At 37.4% G+C, this 14,268-nt stretch overlaps 1 protein-coding gene and 1 pseudogene across 1 annotated transcript in view; one reads left to right on the forward strand and one right to left on the reverse strand.

Moving 5' to 3' along the window:
- Positions 1–3,067: 3,067 nt before the first annotated feature.
- Positions 3,068–3,852, reverse strand: LOC134809529 (high mobility group protein B1-like; annotated as a pseudogene).
- Positions 3,853–5,950: 2,098 nt separating this feature from the next.
- Positions 5,951–14,268, forward strand: part of CPB1 (carboxypeptidase B1) — a 32,261-nt gene continuing 23,943 nt past the window's right edge. The window contains exons 1-3 of the mRNA XM_516808.9: positions 5,951–6,191; positions 6,299–6,374; positions 12,816–12,940. Coding sequence (XP_516808.2) covers positions 6,121–6,191; positions 6,299–6,374; positions 12,816–12,940 — 272 coding nt within the window. The 5' untranslated portion in view covers positions 5,951–6,120. The remainder of the gene's footprint in view (positions 6,192–6,298; positions 6,375–12,815; positions 12,941–14,268) is intronic.

A 14,268-nucleotide genomic window follows, 5' to 3' on the forward strand; every position in this document is an offset into this window, starting at 1 on the left:
CACTAACCTATGACTTTGGAAGCTGGTGACAAACGGAAGTGAGGATTGTTCAAGATCTCTTCTGGAAAGGGTGGCAACAGCAGCAGCAGTAGTAGCTGCATTAAGTATTTTGCATGGAGTTTATGCCAGAGTTCTAGGGATGATCCCGTTACCCTGGCCTGGCAAACCAGCACATCCCACCATCCTGACCACAAGAATTGGTTCCAGAGAGAGAGGCACATGTCTCAAGTTGGTCCACTGAGATTCAATCTAAATATTTGGTTTAGAATTTGGGGGAAAAGACCGGGCGCGGTGGCTCACGCCTGTAATCCCAGCACTTTGGGAAGCCGAGGCAGGCGGATCACAAGGTCAGGAGATCGAGACCATCCTGGCTAACACAGTGAAACCCCGTCTCTACTAAAACTACAAAAAAAAAAAAAAAAGTAGCCGGGTGTGGTGGCAGGCGCCTGTAGTCCCCGCTACTCGGGAGGCTGAGGCAAGAGAATGGCATGAACCCAGGAGGTGGAGCTTGCAGTGAGCAGAGATTGTGCCACTGCACTCCAGCCTGGGCAACAGAACAAGACTCGGTCTCAAAAAAAAAAAAAAAAAAAAATGGAATTTGGGGGAAAAAGAAATTATCTTTTCAATAGGGTTACCAATCCACTAGAATGCATAAATGTACTTATTAGTGGCCATCCTGTAACTACATGACACAGATGACCAAAAATAGAGGCCTAGGCTTAACAAACATTGTAATTGCCCAGTGGGTTCATTTTGCTCACTGCCCAGATAGAGTCAATTTATCAAGACAGAGGAATTGCAATAGAGAAAGAGTTTAATTCACCCAGAGCTGGCTGAATGGGAGACCAGAGTTTTACTATTACTCAAATCAATCTCCCTGAAAATTTGGAGACTGGGTGTTTTTTTTTAAGGATGATTTGTCGGGTAGGGGGTCAGGAAGCAGAGAGTGCTGATTGGTCGGGTCAGAGATGAAATCATAGGGAGTCAAAACTATTTTCCTATGCTGAATCAATTCCTGGAGAGGGCCACAGGATCAGATGAGCCAGTTTATTGATCTGGGTGGCACTAGCTGATACATTGATTACACGGTCTGAAAAATATCTTAAGCAACAATCTTAGGTTTTACAATAGTCATATTATCCCCAGTAGCAATTGAAGTGGTTTAGAATCTTGTGGCCTCTAGCTGTTTGGTTCCTAAGCTATAATTTCTAATCTTGCGACAAATTTGTTAGTCCTACAAAGGCAGTCTGGTCCCCAGGCAAGGAGGGGGTTTATTTCGGGAAAGGGATATTATCATATTTGTTTCAAATTTCAATTATAAACTAAAGTTAATTCACCCTACACTCTGGAATCAGGAATAAACAAGAACAGCTTGGAGGTCAGATGCAAAATGGAGTTGGTTAGGTCAGATTTTTTTTCACTGTCATAATTTTCTTGCTGTTATAATTTTTGCAAAGGCAGTTTCAATATCATGAACTAAACCTGTGATATCAACACTATTGCTAAACGTTTTAGTTATATTAATAACAAGTTCTGTCATTTAGCTAGTTTACTTTTAGTTTTGGTTGCAAACAAGGGGAAATTAGGGATGGGAAGTGAAGAAAGAACCCAAATTGGGGTTGATGGATTGCCAAAGTTGAAGCTAGAAAGACATTAACAAAAGCCAAATCCAAAAGGCAAGGTCAGTGGGGAGGAAAACACACAAAGTAGAACAGTGAGCAATGAGGTTAGAATCTGGAAGAATCAGCAACAGAATAAAATGTGGTGTACAAAGCAGATTACATTAGGATAATTTAGAACAAATCCATGAATAATAAGCAAATGTTGTGATGTATCATTTTTGTGGTACCCAAAGCATAGTATAAAAAAGACATCCCATGTGTCTATGACCACACCACCCTGAATGCACCTAGTCAACTGATCTCGGGAAAAAACATTTTATATGTACACCACTCGATCATTAATTCTGAAAATACAGAAGATTCTAAGACACTAAAAGGAAACGGTCAATTCTAAGAATATACACATGGGTCAGGGTAAGACGATTTTATGACTTCAGATAAGTTTATAATTTTTATTTATGTAAATTTTCATAACCAAAAGGGAATTCTGGAAGGTATGTTTGCTATAAACCTAAGGGAAGAATAAAATTTGACCTTCCTAGGAAAGCAATATTTGTCTTAATATTATTCTCGCTATAATGTTATTATTGAACAATGCCAAAATAATTTGACTTTCTTGTGAAAATGTCAGATTGTCATTATTTCTATATCCTTCCACTCAACAAAGTACCTTGCGCTTGCTAAAAAACAAATTAAAATGAATGAGACAGTTTGATATCTCAAGGAGCTTGTAATCTCAGGGAAAGGAGAAGGCTTCACAAATATTCAACTAGAATACAAAAATAAAGAAACGATATGAAGAAATAAAAGCAAAACACTATGAGACTATATAGAAAAGGAAATAATTAACACCCACAAAAGAAGCAGACTTGTCAAAGTCAATGAATTGCCTAAATTTTCAACTTTTTAATCAGTTGTGTTGATAGAGTATCAATATATAGACCATTTATATCTTTTATATCCAGAAGGTTATATAATTGGGCTTTAATTTGTTTAATAAAAACATTTTCATCGAAGCATTCAGAACATCAACAAAACAGCTGTAACTTTTTTTTTTTTTGCAATTACAGTGTGGTATTCAGTTAACTGAACAACAATTATTTTATATAAACTGCATCAGAGACAACTGAAGATGAAAAAACTACCATCCTCATATACAACTAATTTGGGCTGTGCACTGACAAGAACCTACTTTAAATTTCCACACCCATTTACAACCCCAGTACTGTAGCAGGCAATGTTAGTGTCTATCGAAAATACCACCAGGACAGGACAATCAGAAGATACATTTAGTAGTGTGTTAACCATACAGAAAAAGATAGTATACAGTTTAAAAACTTATCTTAGGCAGCCTTACCTTTCCATTTTTTCTTTAAAAGGAGTGAGGGTTTACAGGGGATTTAAATGCTTTATAGACTAGGGGAACAACTTGTACTAGAGCCAACTTATTTATCATTATCTTTTTCATCTTCAATTGTTCATCTTTCTCCTCCTCATCCTTTTCATCTTCTTCATCTTCCTCTTCCTTCTTTTTCTTGCTTTTTTCAGACTTAATGACTCCTTTTTTTGCTACATCAGGCTTTCCTTAGCCCAGAGTGCAACAATATCCTTTTCATATTATTCTTTCAGCTTCACGGCCTCCTTTTCGTAAGTCTGCTTGTCATCTGCAGCAGTGTTATTTCCTATCTCTCCCAGTTTCTTTACAACATCACTGATGGATAGGCCGAGATGTTCTGCTTTGATTTGGGGGCAAAATCAGGAAAAAGGCTGAAAGTGGCCTCTTGGGCACATTAGGATCCTTGAACTTTTTTTCCCCCTCTTAGGAAGGATATAGGTTTTCATTTCCTTTTCACAACAGGCCCTGTCTGCCATTGCCATGTATTGAAATTTTCCTTTCTCTTTAGCAGAGAGGGTCTTCCACTTCTCCGAGTGCTTCTTAGAAAACTCTGAGAAATCGACTGAAGCATCTGTGTGCTCCTCCTGGCAAATTTGCACAAAGAATGCATATGATGACATTTTGTCTCTTGGCTTCTGAGGATTTCCTTTGCCTATGTTTGGTTATTTTTCCTCAGTGAGGCATGGAGTCATCTAGTGCCTGACCAGCTCTCACTTGTTCTAGCACTTTCTCTATGGATCTCAAATTATGGTAATGGCTCTTTAACTTTTAAAAAAATTTTGTTGTGTGCAAATTATTGCCTCAGGTGAAGTGGAACAGTCAATACTGAAACTTAAGGAAAAAGCTGCCTGTCTGTCTAAGGCAGACAGTGATGGTTAACTATTGTTAACAATATTAACTATTGCACAGAATCTACCATGGCCTGCAAGGAGGAAGTCTAAGGTAATTCTACCATCCATGACAACCCTGGCCAGTGAGTTGGGGCCGCCCTTAATGCCTCCCAGGGCTAACGTGGTGTTTAGTGCATTTTGTGTGTGTGTATGACTTAGGATCCAATCTAGGATGTCTCTTTAGTCTTCTTTAATCTGGACTAATACTTCAGCCTTTATCCTTCATAATATTGACATTTCTAGAGGGTAAAAGTCAGTTTTTGTGAAGAATGTCCCTCATTTTGGTTTGTCTCCTTGTTTCTCATGATAAACAAATTTTCTTAAAGGTTAAAGAGCCATTACCATACATTGAGATCCATAGAGAAAGTGCTAGAACATGTGAGAAAAGCCTTTTCAACAAATAATAGTGGATCTACTGAATATCCATATTTTAAAAATGAATGATTCATATCTTACACTAAAAACTCATATCTTACATAAAGACCCCAAACTACAAATCTCTTATAAGAAAAAAAATAAGTGAATGTGTTTGAGACCTTGAGATAGGAAAAATTCCTTTGAAAAAATGTAAAGACACTAATTATAAAAGAAAAATGTTGGTAAACAAACTTTATCAAAATTAAAAACATCTGTTCATCAAAACATAACATTGAGAAAACAAAAATGCAAGCCACATACTGGGAAAAATATTTGGAACATATATTTCTAACACAGGACTTGTATCCATACTATATAAAGAACGGCTACAACACAAGAATTAAAAGACAACCAATTTCTTTAAAAAGGCAAAAGACTTCAATAGATGCTTCACAAAAGAAGATTTACAAATGATCAATAAACACATGAAAAGATGTTCACCACTACTAATCATCAGGGAAATACAAGTTAAAATTAAAATTAGAATTAGATACCACTTTATACTCATTAGAAACACCAAAATTAAATACTAAAAATAACAAGGTGTTGGAGAGAACACAAAGCCACTAGATACTGATGGAAGCTTAAAATGGTACAAACCACTATGGAAAAATTGTTTAGCAGAATCTTATTGTGTTAAACCTAGATTTACACTATTACTTAACAATTCCACTCACATGTCCACCCCCTTAAATGAAAACATATGCCAAGAAAAGAACTTGTACAAAAATGTTTATTGCAGCCTTATTAACAATAACAGAAAATTGGAAACAATATAAATATATATCAACAGTAAATAGCTAAACAAATTATGACATATCCATACAATGGAATATCACTTATTAATAAAAAGGAATAAACCAATAATACCAACAAAGCCAAGCACAGTGGCTCATGCCTGTAATCCCAGTACTCTGGGAGGCCAAGGCAGGCAGATAGCTTGATGCCAGGAGTTCAAGGCCAGCCTGGCCAACACAGCGAAACTGCACCTCTACTAAAAATACAAAAATTAGCCAAGCATGGTGGTGCATTTCAGTAATCCCAGCTACCCAGGAGTCTGAGGCACAAGAATCACTTGAACCCAGGAGGCAGAGGTTGCAGTGAGCTGAGATCACACGCTACTGTACTCCCACCTGAGTGACAAAGCGAGATTCTGTCTCAAAAATAATATCAATAGTAATAATGGTAATACAAACAAAAATACTGATAAATCTCAAAAACATTATCTTGAATGAAAGAAGCCAGAAACAAAGGAATATATATTGTATAATCTCATTTACATTAAGTTTAATACAGGCAAAATTAATGTATAAAGCCAGAAATCAGAGTAACATTTGCTTGAGAGGAGTACAGAAATAGACTGGAAAAGTGCTCAAGGGAACTGGTTAGGGTGATGAAAATGTTCTATATCTTGTTTGGGATGTTTATTACATGGGTTTACACATTTGTCAAAACTCATCAAACTTTACACTAAAATCTGTAGAATTTATTGTATGTAATTCTCAATTCAAAACAGAAAAAAATACAAAATAGATTTTATTTAAATCTAATTTACTCTCAGACTATTCAAGTTCCGATCCAAATTAAATAAGTTGAATTTGAGGGTGTTTACTCTATTTCCACAGGTGTTGAGAGAGATACCCTCTCAGACTTTACACAGCTACCAAGGCAACAATGCCAGGAAAACTATTAATCAAGATATGATAGTTCCTGTTTGCAATCAGGAGAAGAAAGCAAAGAACACTCAGGATTATAAAAGCAGATGAGACCTACCCACTAGACCTGGTCAGACACAATGTTGGCGCTCTTGGTTCTGGTGAATGTGGCCCTGGCATCTGCTCATCATGGTGGTGAGCACTTTGAAGGGTAAGTAAGCCATCTTTAAGGAGCAAGTCCTTCTTCCTTGCTAGCCCCCAAATTTGGACACATTACTCATTTCCAATTTTCTGTGCTTCTATTATCTCACTATTCAGCGAGAAGGTGTTCCGTGTTAACGTTGAAGATGAAAATCACATTAACATAATCCGCGAGTTGGCCAGCACGACCCAGGTAAGTAACAATTTTGATTTACTTCACATCTAATTTAAAATCTTAGATTGCACTGTGATTCCAACAATGGAAAAAAAACATGAAATATTAACTATAGCACTTTTGGTAGCAAGAAATAAAAACTTGGAAAACATTTAGTGCCATAATGTCTTCTTTTTCTGCCTAAATTAGATTGCCATAAGCCTTGTAGTATTATAAATCCATGGTAACTTTTAAAAGAGCTGACAGTGTGACAACTGGATGAGTTGGAACTGTCACGAAGGTCACAGAACATCTAATGTGCAGTCACTTTCCTTCTAAGGCAAAAGAGAAAAATGATCAACTTGGATATTACTGAAAAACTGGGCTTTTGTCCAACTTCAAATTCATTTCCACATCCCATGTATCATCTGTCCTCTTTGATTTTCTTTCATTCCAAATCAAACAGCTTGGGTTTTCATGACCTTGATTCAGGTCCCCTTAATGATATGACATGAGGGGGAAAAAGAGGGTAAAAAGCCATGAGTGATTTTCATACTTTTCTTTTGCTTTCAAAAAACTGACATCTCTGTGCTAATTTTTTAATCCACTATATATGAGGTGAGAACTGACATTTTAAACTGCGTATACAATGTGGCAGGAAGCTATTGCTGACCACAAATACAGTAGTTCCACTTGGGCCAATGCCGTTTCTTCATAAATATATAAACTAAAATAATCTGCTAGCTTATACACACACACACACACACACACACATATACATACATACACATGTATAGTCATTTTGTAGCTTTTAAGGCATAGAGGAAGGAAGAAGAAGGTGGAGAGTGTCATAATCACAGGCTCACAAGTTCAGAATTGAAAGAAATATAAACTCATCTATTCCAGCAATCCACTCAAATCTGGAATTTCCTTCTGGGAAACAGCATCCCCAGTTACTACTCCTGGTAAAACCTGTTTGAGTACTTCCAGGAATAGTTTGTATACTACTTTTTGGAATAGCCCACTTGCCTTACAAATCATTCCAACGGTTTTCTTCCTTATTCTGAGCTGAAAGCTTCCTTCTCTAACTTTGACCTGTTGGGCTTAGCTGAGCCAAATATTATGTTACCTCTAAGATTTATCTTTTTCAAGCTTTCCGTAATTTTTCTTAGCACTGGTTTACAGACTCTTGATCATTCTGCTCACATCTAGATACAGCTCAGTCTTTCTGTCTATATTTCTTTTTTTAAATGTAGTTAGCAGAATTGACTATGGACCTCCAGGTGTGCTCTGATTAATGTATACTACAGGGCCATTGCTTGCCTTCATTTGTAAAGCAGACATTTATTAATGGTGCCTAAGATTCTTTTTAGCATCTTAAACAGTCATAGAACACTATGAGCTTATATTAACCTGTGTTCAATCAAAACCATTAGGTAATTTTTTTTCCTCACATGAATCACCCTCAAACAGGATATCCCTCCTTTTGTGCTTACCTAATTGACTTTTTTCACCTAAATGTAGGATTTTAGATTTACACTTTTAAGATTTATCTTGACAGCCTGTTTTCAGCATGTTGAGATCTTTTAGAAAACTAACTCAGTCATCCAGGGCAATAATTCTTCCCCCTAACTTTGTCTCTCCAACAAGTTTGATAATCATGTCTTTTTGACTTTTATCCTTGTCGCTGATAAAGGAAAACATTAAGAAGGTCAGGAGTCACAGAATTAGAGGCCTTCTTTACGTTTCACTCATTCAGTACATATTTATCATGAATCTCCAATGTGCCAGACATAGTGTTAAGCACTGAAGAGATTCATTAACCTATTCTGCTTGCATAAGTTTACTCAACTACCCAAGCTAGGGGGGTGTTACCTAGGGGTAACTCTGCCTGGTGCTTTCTGGTTTATAAAGAAAGATATCAATGCAGAGACTTCATCAAATGCTTTACTAAGATCAAGATTCAACATTCTACCAGGTTAGTGCTCTCATCCAAAACTAAGGTGAAGTTAATTGGGCCTGACTTATTCTTCCTTTAAACCATACTGGCTCCCAGAGACCACAGCTTCCTTTCCTCAGCATTCACAATCCATCTGCTTCCAGTTCACTCTGCAGCTTTGCCAGAATCCATGCCAGGCCCCAGCAGCTCCTGCTTCTGGGCTTCACCTGTTTTCTTGTTTATAAAATCTAAAACTTGCCCCCTCTACTCGCCAGTGAGCCCTTCAAGCTCTGATTCTTCCAAGATTGCTGAGAAAGTTCTGCAATCACATCTGCAGTATTTTTTTAGTTATCTAAAATTGAGCATTTCATAGTGGTCAAGAGCAGAGAGTCTGGACTTAGACTGCCTGGGTTCAATTCCTAGCCTTACTACTTGTTAGTCAAACTTGGACACCTCTCTGGATCTCAACTTCCTCATTTGTAAAATGAAGATGATAATACTATTTACATAGGAGATTGTTGTGAGATGTAAATGAATTAATATAGGTAAAGCACTTAGAAAGAACTTAAATAGTAAGAATTATATGTGTTTGCTGTTATTACTATCATTAGGTCTGGGATTTTGAATACAATTTATATGGCTAGTATAATCAATCACCTATGTCCTCATCTACCTTGGGCCTCAATGTTCTCTTTCCAAAGAAGGTATTTCTGTTCAAATCATAACATGAAAAAATCTTTACTTATCCTTGTGGTAATTTCATCTCTCAGTAGTAATAGAATAAACAAGGAATAGTGTAACTCTCTCTTGGAAAAGACAGAAGCCAAAAAACAGTTAAATAGGGCTTCTTTCTTTCCTCTGGCTGCAAACATCATGCTTTAGCTCCAAGCAGTGGGACACATATTTCTTCTTTATTCTTTTATTTTCAACATGATTGAAATGAGATTTTCATTCTCCTTAGCAGTTACGGCAACAGCATATTCTGGGCTGTAGCCTTCCTGATAAGATCATTACAAGGGCATCCAGTCTTTGTATTCATCCTTGGCCATGTGTCCTTCCTCTCAGCTTTTGAACATGTCCTTTTAAATGCTGAATATATTGGGCAGATCCGTGACCACACTGTACTCCAGCAGCCCTTCTTTTGTCATCTATAATTGAATATTAAGGATTTTATTTTATCTCCTCACAATCAGGGTTGTGCTTGTTCCTTTATTGAAGGCATTCACCATAAAACCTATTCACTTTTCTCTGGACTGTCTTGAAGTCTGTGTTTCTCAAATTTAAGGTGCATTTTTCTCTATGCCTGGAGTAACATGGTTACTGTCTTCCAATGTTCTTATCATCCCTACTGTACCAGTAAGTTCCTCACTGCTGTCTGGAATTGGGCCTTGAGTAGAAGTTGTTTTCTTTTCCAACAAAAAAGGAAAATTTCACCAAGATAAATGAAAAGTCTATCAGATGTTTGACTTATAGCCAAATGCAATGTGAAGAAACAAATTCATGCAAATTTTTGAAGAAAAAAAGATCCCCAACACCAATATTTATTTTTTTATTGGCCAATCTTATTCCTGGAAAAATTTCAGGTTGGCATGCTACTTTATCTTGCTTTTAGGCTAGTTTTCTGAGATATTTTAGGAAGGATTCTTTAGTTGTTAGGCAGCCGGCTGATTAAATTGATATTCTTATAATGCTATCATTTAAAGATATCTCTTGATCATCCAATAAATGTTCTATATGGTTCTTTGTCACATTTATAATTTTATAACTTCTGTTTTCTAACTTCATAATGTATAGTTTAATTCCCTACATCTACATCCTATATTTCACTCCATGTTTATATTTCAGACATACATCTCATTCACAAGGTCCTGGTAATTTCTGAAATTTATATTTATCACCTTATGTTATTACTTTGACTTTATTACCTATATTCATATTTGGTGCATTGGTAAACAGCTGTGAGGCTATAGCATTGCTCCTGATTTCCAGCCATGTTTCTACTAGGAAGTATCAGAGACTAACTCCAGTATAGTGGGTCTGTGTCACACATGCAACACTCCAGAGTGTTGTATGTTGACAGGTTTGCTAACTGGTTTTCTCCATGTCAAACTGAAATTTTTAAGCAACCTCAGGTTAGTTCTGTAAGTTTTTCTCAAACATATTTATGAGATTTATTTGCCCCATCTTAAAGAATCCATAATTCTCACACTGAAATCTTAAAAGTAACACTTTCTCTACATAGATATACTCTTCTAATATTTGGCAGAGCTAGGACCAATGGGTAAGAGCTTAGGAGGATACAGATGACAATTTTCAGTTTAATATTAGAAAGAAAACCATTTATAAGCAATTAAGCTGTTCTGAAGTGGCACTAGATATACACAAGGTTCTGCTAGAACCACCACCAAGAACATCATGCAAGCATTTGATGCTTTGAGTGGAAAGCTAGCATCTTAATACAGGCTCTTCCAAAGCAGACCCTGAGACAAAGATTCAAGGGAAAGAATCTTATCTGGGAAGTGCAGGGAGCCCTGGTGAAGAAGTGGGGAGTGCTAAATAGAAGTAAAGGCAGCCAACAAAGGAAACAGTGTTAAGCCAGCTATCACAGAGGACAACTGGTGGTAAACCCACAGGGAAACTCTAGGAATGTGTGCAAACAACACACTTCAGAATTATCCCACCTGAGAGGTGAAGGAGTTGGAGTAATTCAACATTTGCTTTTCAGGATTATTGGTTGAACCACAAAGAATAATTTCCTTGGTACCTCCTGTCTACCTAGAGCTGATAACTTGGCTTTTCCCAGTTCTACAGGAAAGAGCCCTCAGGTACAGAGAGGCAGATCTTAGCAAGGGGAGTACACTGAGCACACTAAAAGGTCCCAGCAATTATGTGCCAGCGGGACACTGTCTGGTCAGCTACAGATACATGGAGGACTTTATGTGCTTTGCCAATTCTCAACCTTGTCGTCTATAATAAAGACATACCTCTCTCTCCCACCACACCATAGAATGACAGGTGTTTATTAGGAACACAAATTCAGAGCTAAGTTTCAAAAATATGCTTTCTCTTATAATGTGCTTATCTTCAATTGCCCTTCTCTCCACAATGTTGGCTAACTAGAAGTTGTCACCAGCCCCTTGCTTTCTCTGTCCTTATCTTAGCATGTCTTTATACTTCCTCACTTCATTTAACCTCTCATCCTTGACTCACTAGATCACCTTCTACAGCCAATCCTTATCCAAACATTGATACTCTATCCTTTCAATCCCTTTGTGACAACCTCACTCATGCTTTTTTCTTCTGGAACACCAGTATCCCTGCCTCCCACTGCCCTGACATTCCTTATGGGCCTGATTCATGACTCACCACCTCTAGATTTCTACAGTGGTTTGAAGCTTACCAGGACAGAATATAGGTTACTGGGAGCCCCACAAGTGTATCTGAAACTGAGATGCCTTACAGTATTACCTCGTCAGTTTTTGCTGCATAACCTCTAAGACTGCCCAAACTCCCTTCCAAGTTTCCAATCAGTGGTCCTAAATATCACCATCAGACATATCTCTAGCTCCAAAGCAGTGCACAAACATCCGAACAGAGATTGGCTGAGACACAGGGACAAAGAAAGACCCAATGTCAGGCTGACCTCAGACTTCTAGGCTTCCACTCAGCACAAGCAAGGAAGAGAAAAACAGACACCTACAAGACTACAAGACACAGTATGTTTTAGTTAATATTTTTCCACTGAAAAGTGATACTTAAAACCACACATCCACTGATGAAAAAAAAAAAAAACAGCTGTTTGGGGCTTCATCTTCTCTAATGTCTCCCCCATAAAGACAAAGGCCATGTTTGATTTGCCCACTAATGTATTCCTAGTCTCAGACACAGAGCCTAGCATATCGTAGGTTCTCACAATAGTTGATGAGTAACTGAATAAATGAAAATGTCAGTACATGACTGGATCCCCAAGATCAATTTGTCTCCAGCCACAGTGTCAATATACCCATTGTGAAAAGATACCATTTTTCTTCCTGATGTATCTGCCACAGGTCAGGGATCCTCCTGGTTCCACATATTACTGTGACTTCCAAGATAAACTCATAAAATAAGTCCATTAAAAAGTAAAACAGCTTCATATTTCTCCATTAAATTTTGTAATTCTAGTTAACTCATCATTCATCTGGCACATAGATCCATTACCACAAAGCATCTATTCCAACAAGTTAGTGATCCAGAACATCAATAAATAGAAAAGAACAGTTACAGAATACAACCAACTAGCATTATGGGAAATGATTCTATGTTTTTTCATGTTCATTGATGATCAATCAAGGTTATGTATATATTTGTAAACACTTTTATCAACATCTAACTGTTTGGTTCCAACCCTTGTTCACTCAAAGGAAATATTTTCAACAGATTTCATAGATGATTTGATTTTGAAAATAACTCAATTCAGTAGAGCAATAATGTGCTCGCAGATTATCATTCATCCATTGAATTATAGGTATCCAATATAGTTTATCTTATCCTTTATTCAGATTGACTTCTGGAAGCCAGATTCTGTCACACAAATCAAACCTCACAGTACAGTTGACTTCCGTGTTAAAGCAGAAGATACTGTCACTGTGGAGAATGTTCTAAAGCAGAATGAACTACAATACAAGTAAGTTTATGTTTTATAAATATTAAAATTCTCTCCCATGCATGCTTTCATCTGAGCCTTTGAATAACTCTGGGAAGGAAGAAATGAGACCAAGACCAATGCCTTCCCCAGGACCCCACAAATAGGTAACGGCAGAGCTGGCCCTGGATTCCAAGTCTTAAGACTTCAGTTCTGATGGATTTTGTGTTTAGTTATTGCTCTAATTAAAATGGTTTTTATTCTTGAACCCCAAGTCTTCTGCCAGATATCTGACTTGGTCCATTTTACAAGCAATGTATAGAGTACAGGCCTAGCCAATGGATACTCTATTCTCAGCTAGACATAGTTTTAACCCGAAATCTTATCAGCTCTTCTTTCCAGGGGATCAGCGAGACCTATTGTGAGTTATGAGGGCTATTTATGCTTTTTTTAGCAGAAGGATAAGTCTAGAGTCAGTCTGAATGGCCCTTCTGTCCTTTTTTCTCTAAAGTCCCACCACTATCTCTAATGGTAGGAGAAGGCATGGAGAGAAAGACGCAAAGAAAGGACTAGAGTAGTTGGCTAAGCTGATCCTGTCTCCCTTACTGAATACCACTTTCATTCATCTAGGTCTTTCATGACAAGAATGTCTTCCTAAGTAAAGGCAATTGTCCATTTGCTGATCCAACAAATCAATATTGAATGTCTACATGTATCAAGTTCCAATAAGGACAGATATGGCCTCACATCCTTTAGGGGAAAACAGACTTTAAATAAGGAATTGCAGTAGTATTTAATAGATGGAAAGAAGAGTAAAGTGCTGGAGTTCAGAAGAATAGAGCAAGTCTAGGGGTCAGGGAGGGCTGTCCTAGGAAATGATTCTTCAGCTGAGAACTGAAAGATCAGTAGGAGTTGATTAGCCAGACAAAGACAAGGAAAAACCATACTTTAGGAAGAGAACAGACCATATGCTAAGGCTTAGAAGTGGGAGAGACCATGCTAACCCAGGACACTTGCATAAGAGGGAAGGAGGAAATAAAGTCTCTAGTACAAAGCAGAGGTCCTCCTCCAGGGGGCAGATTAGGGAGGAACAAAGACAAAGTCTTGGGCTCCGGTCCTGAACATTCGAATGTTTATCCAGCAATCCCCCATCACAAGCTCAAGCCTTTGTTATGTTTTGGAAGAATGTAGCCTATATAATTTTAACAGAAATTTCTCTTGTTTTTCACATCTTAAAAATGTAAAAGAATAGTATCTGTGCCAGTGAAGATGTCAGAATTGTCACCTATAAAATCTGTACCTCCATCAGGAGAAGTGGGTAGCATAGTGCAACAGGTAAAGGCTTTGGGAAAAAAACAGATTAGATTCTA

Source organism: Pan troglodytes, chromosome 2, assembly GCF_028858775.2.
Source record: "Pan troglodytes isolate AG18354 chromosome 2, NHGRI_mPanTro3-v2.0_pri, whole genome shotgun sequence".
Taxonomy (NCBI): domain Eukaryota; kingdom Metazoa; phylum Chordata; class Mammalia; order Primates; family Hominidae; genus Pan; species Pan troglodytes.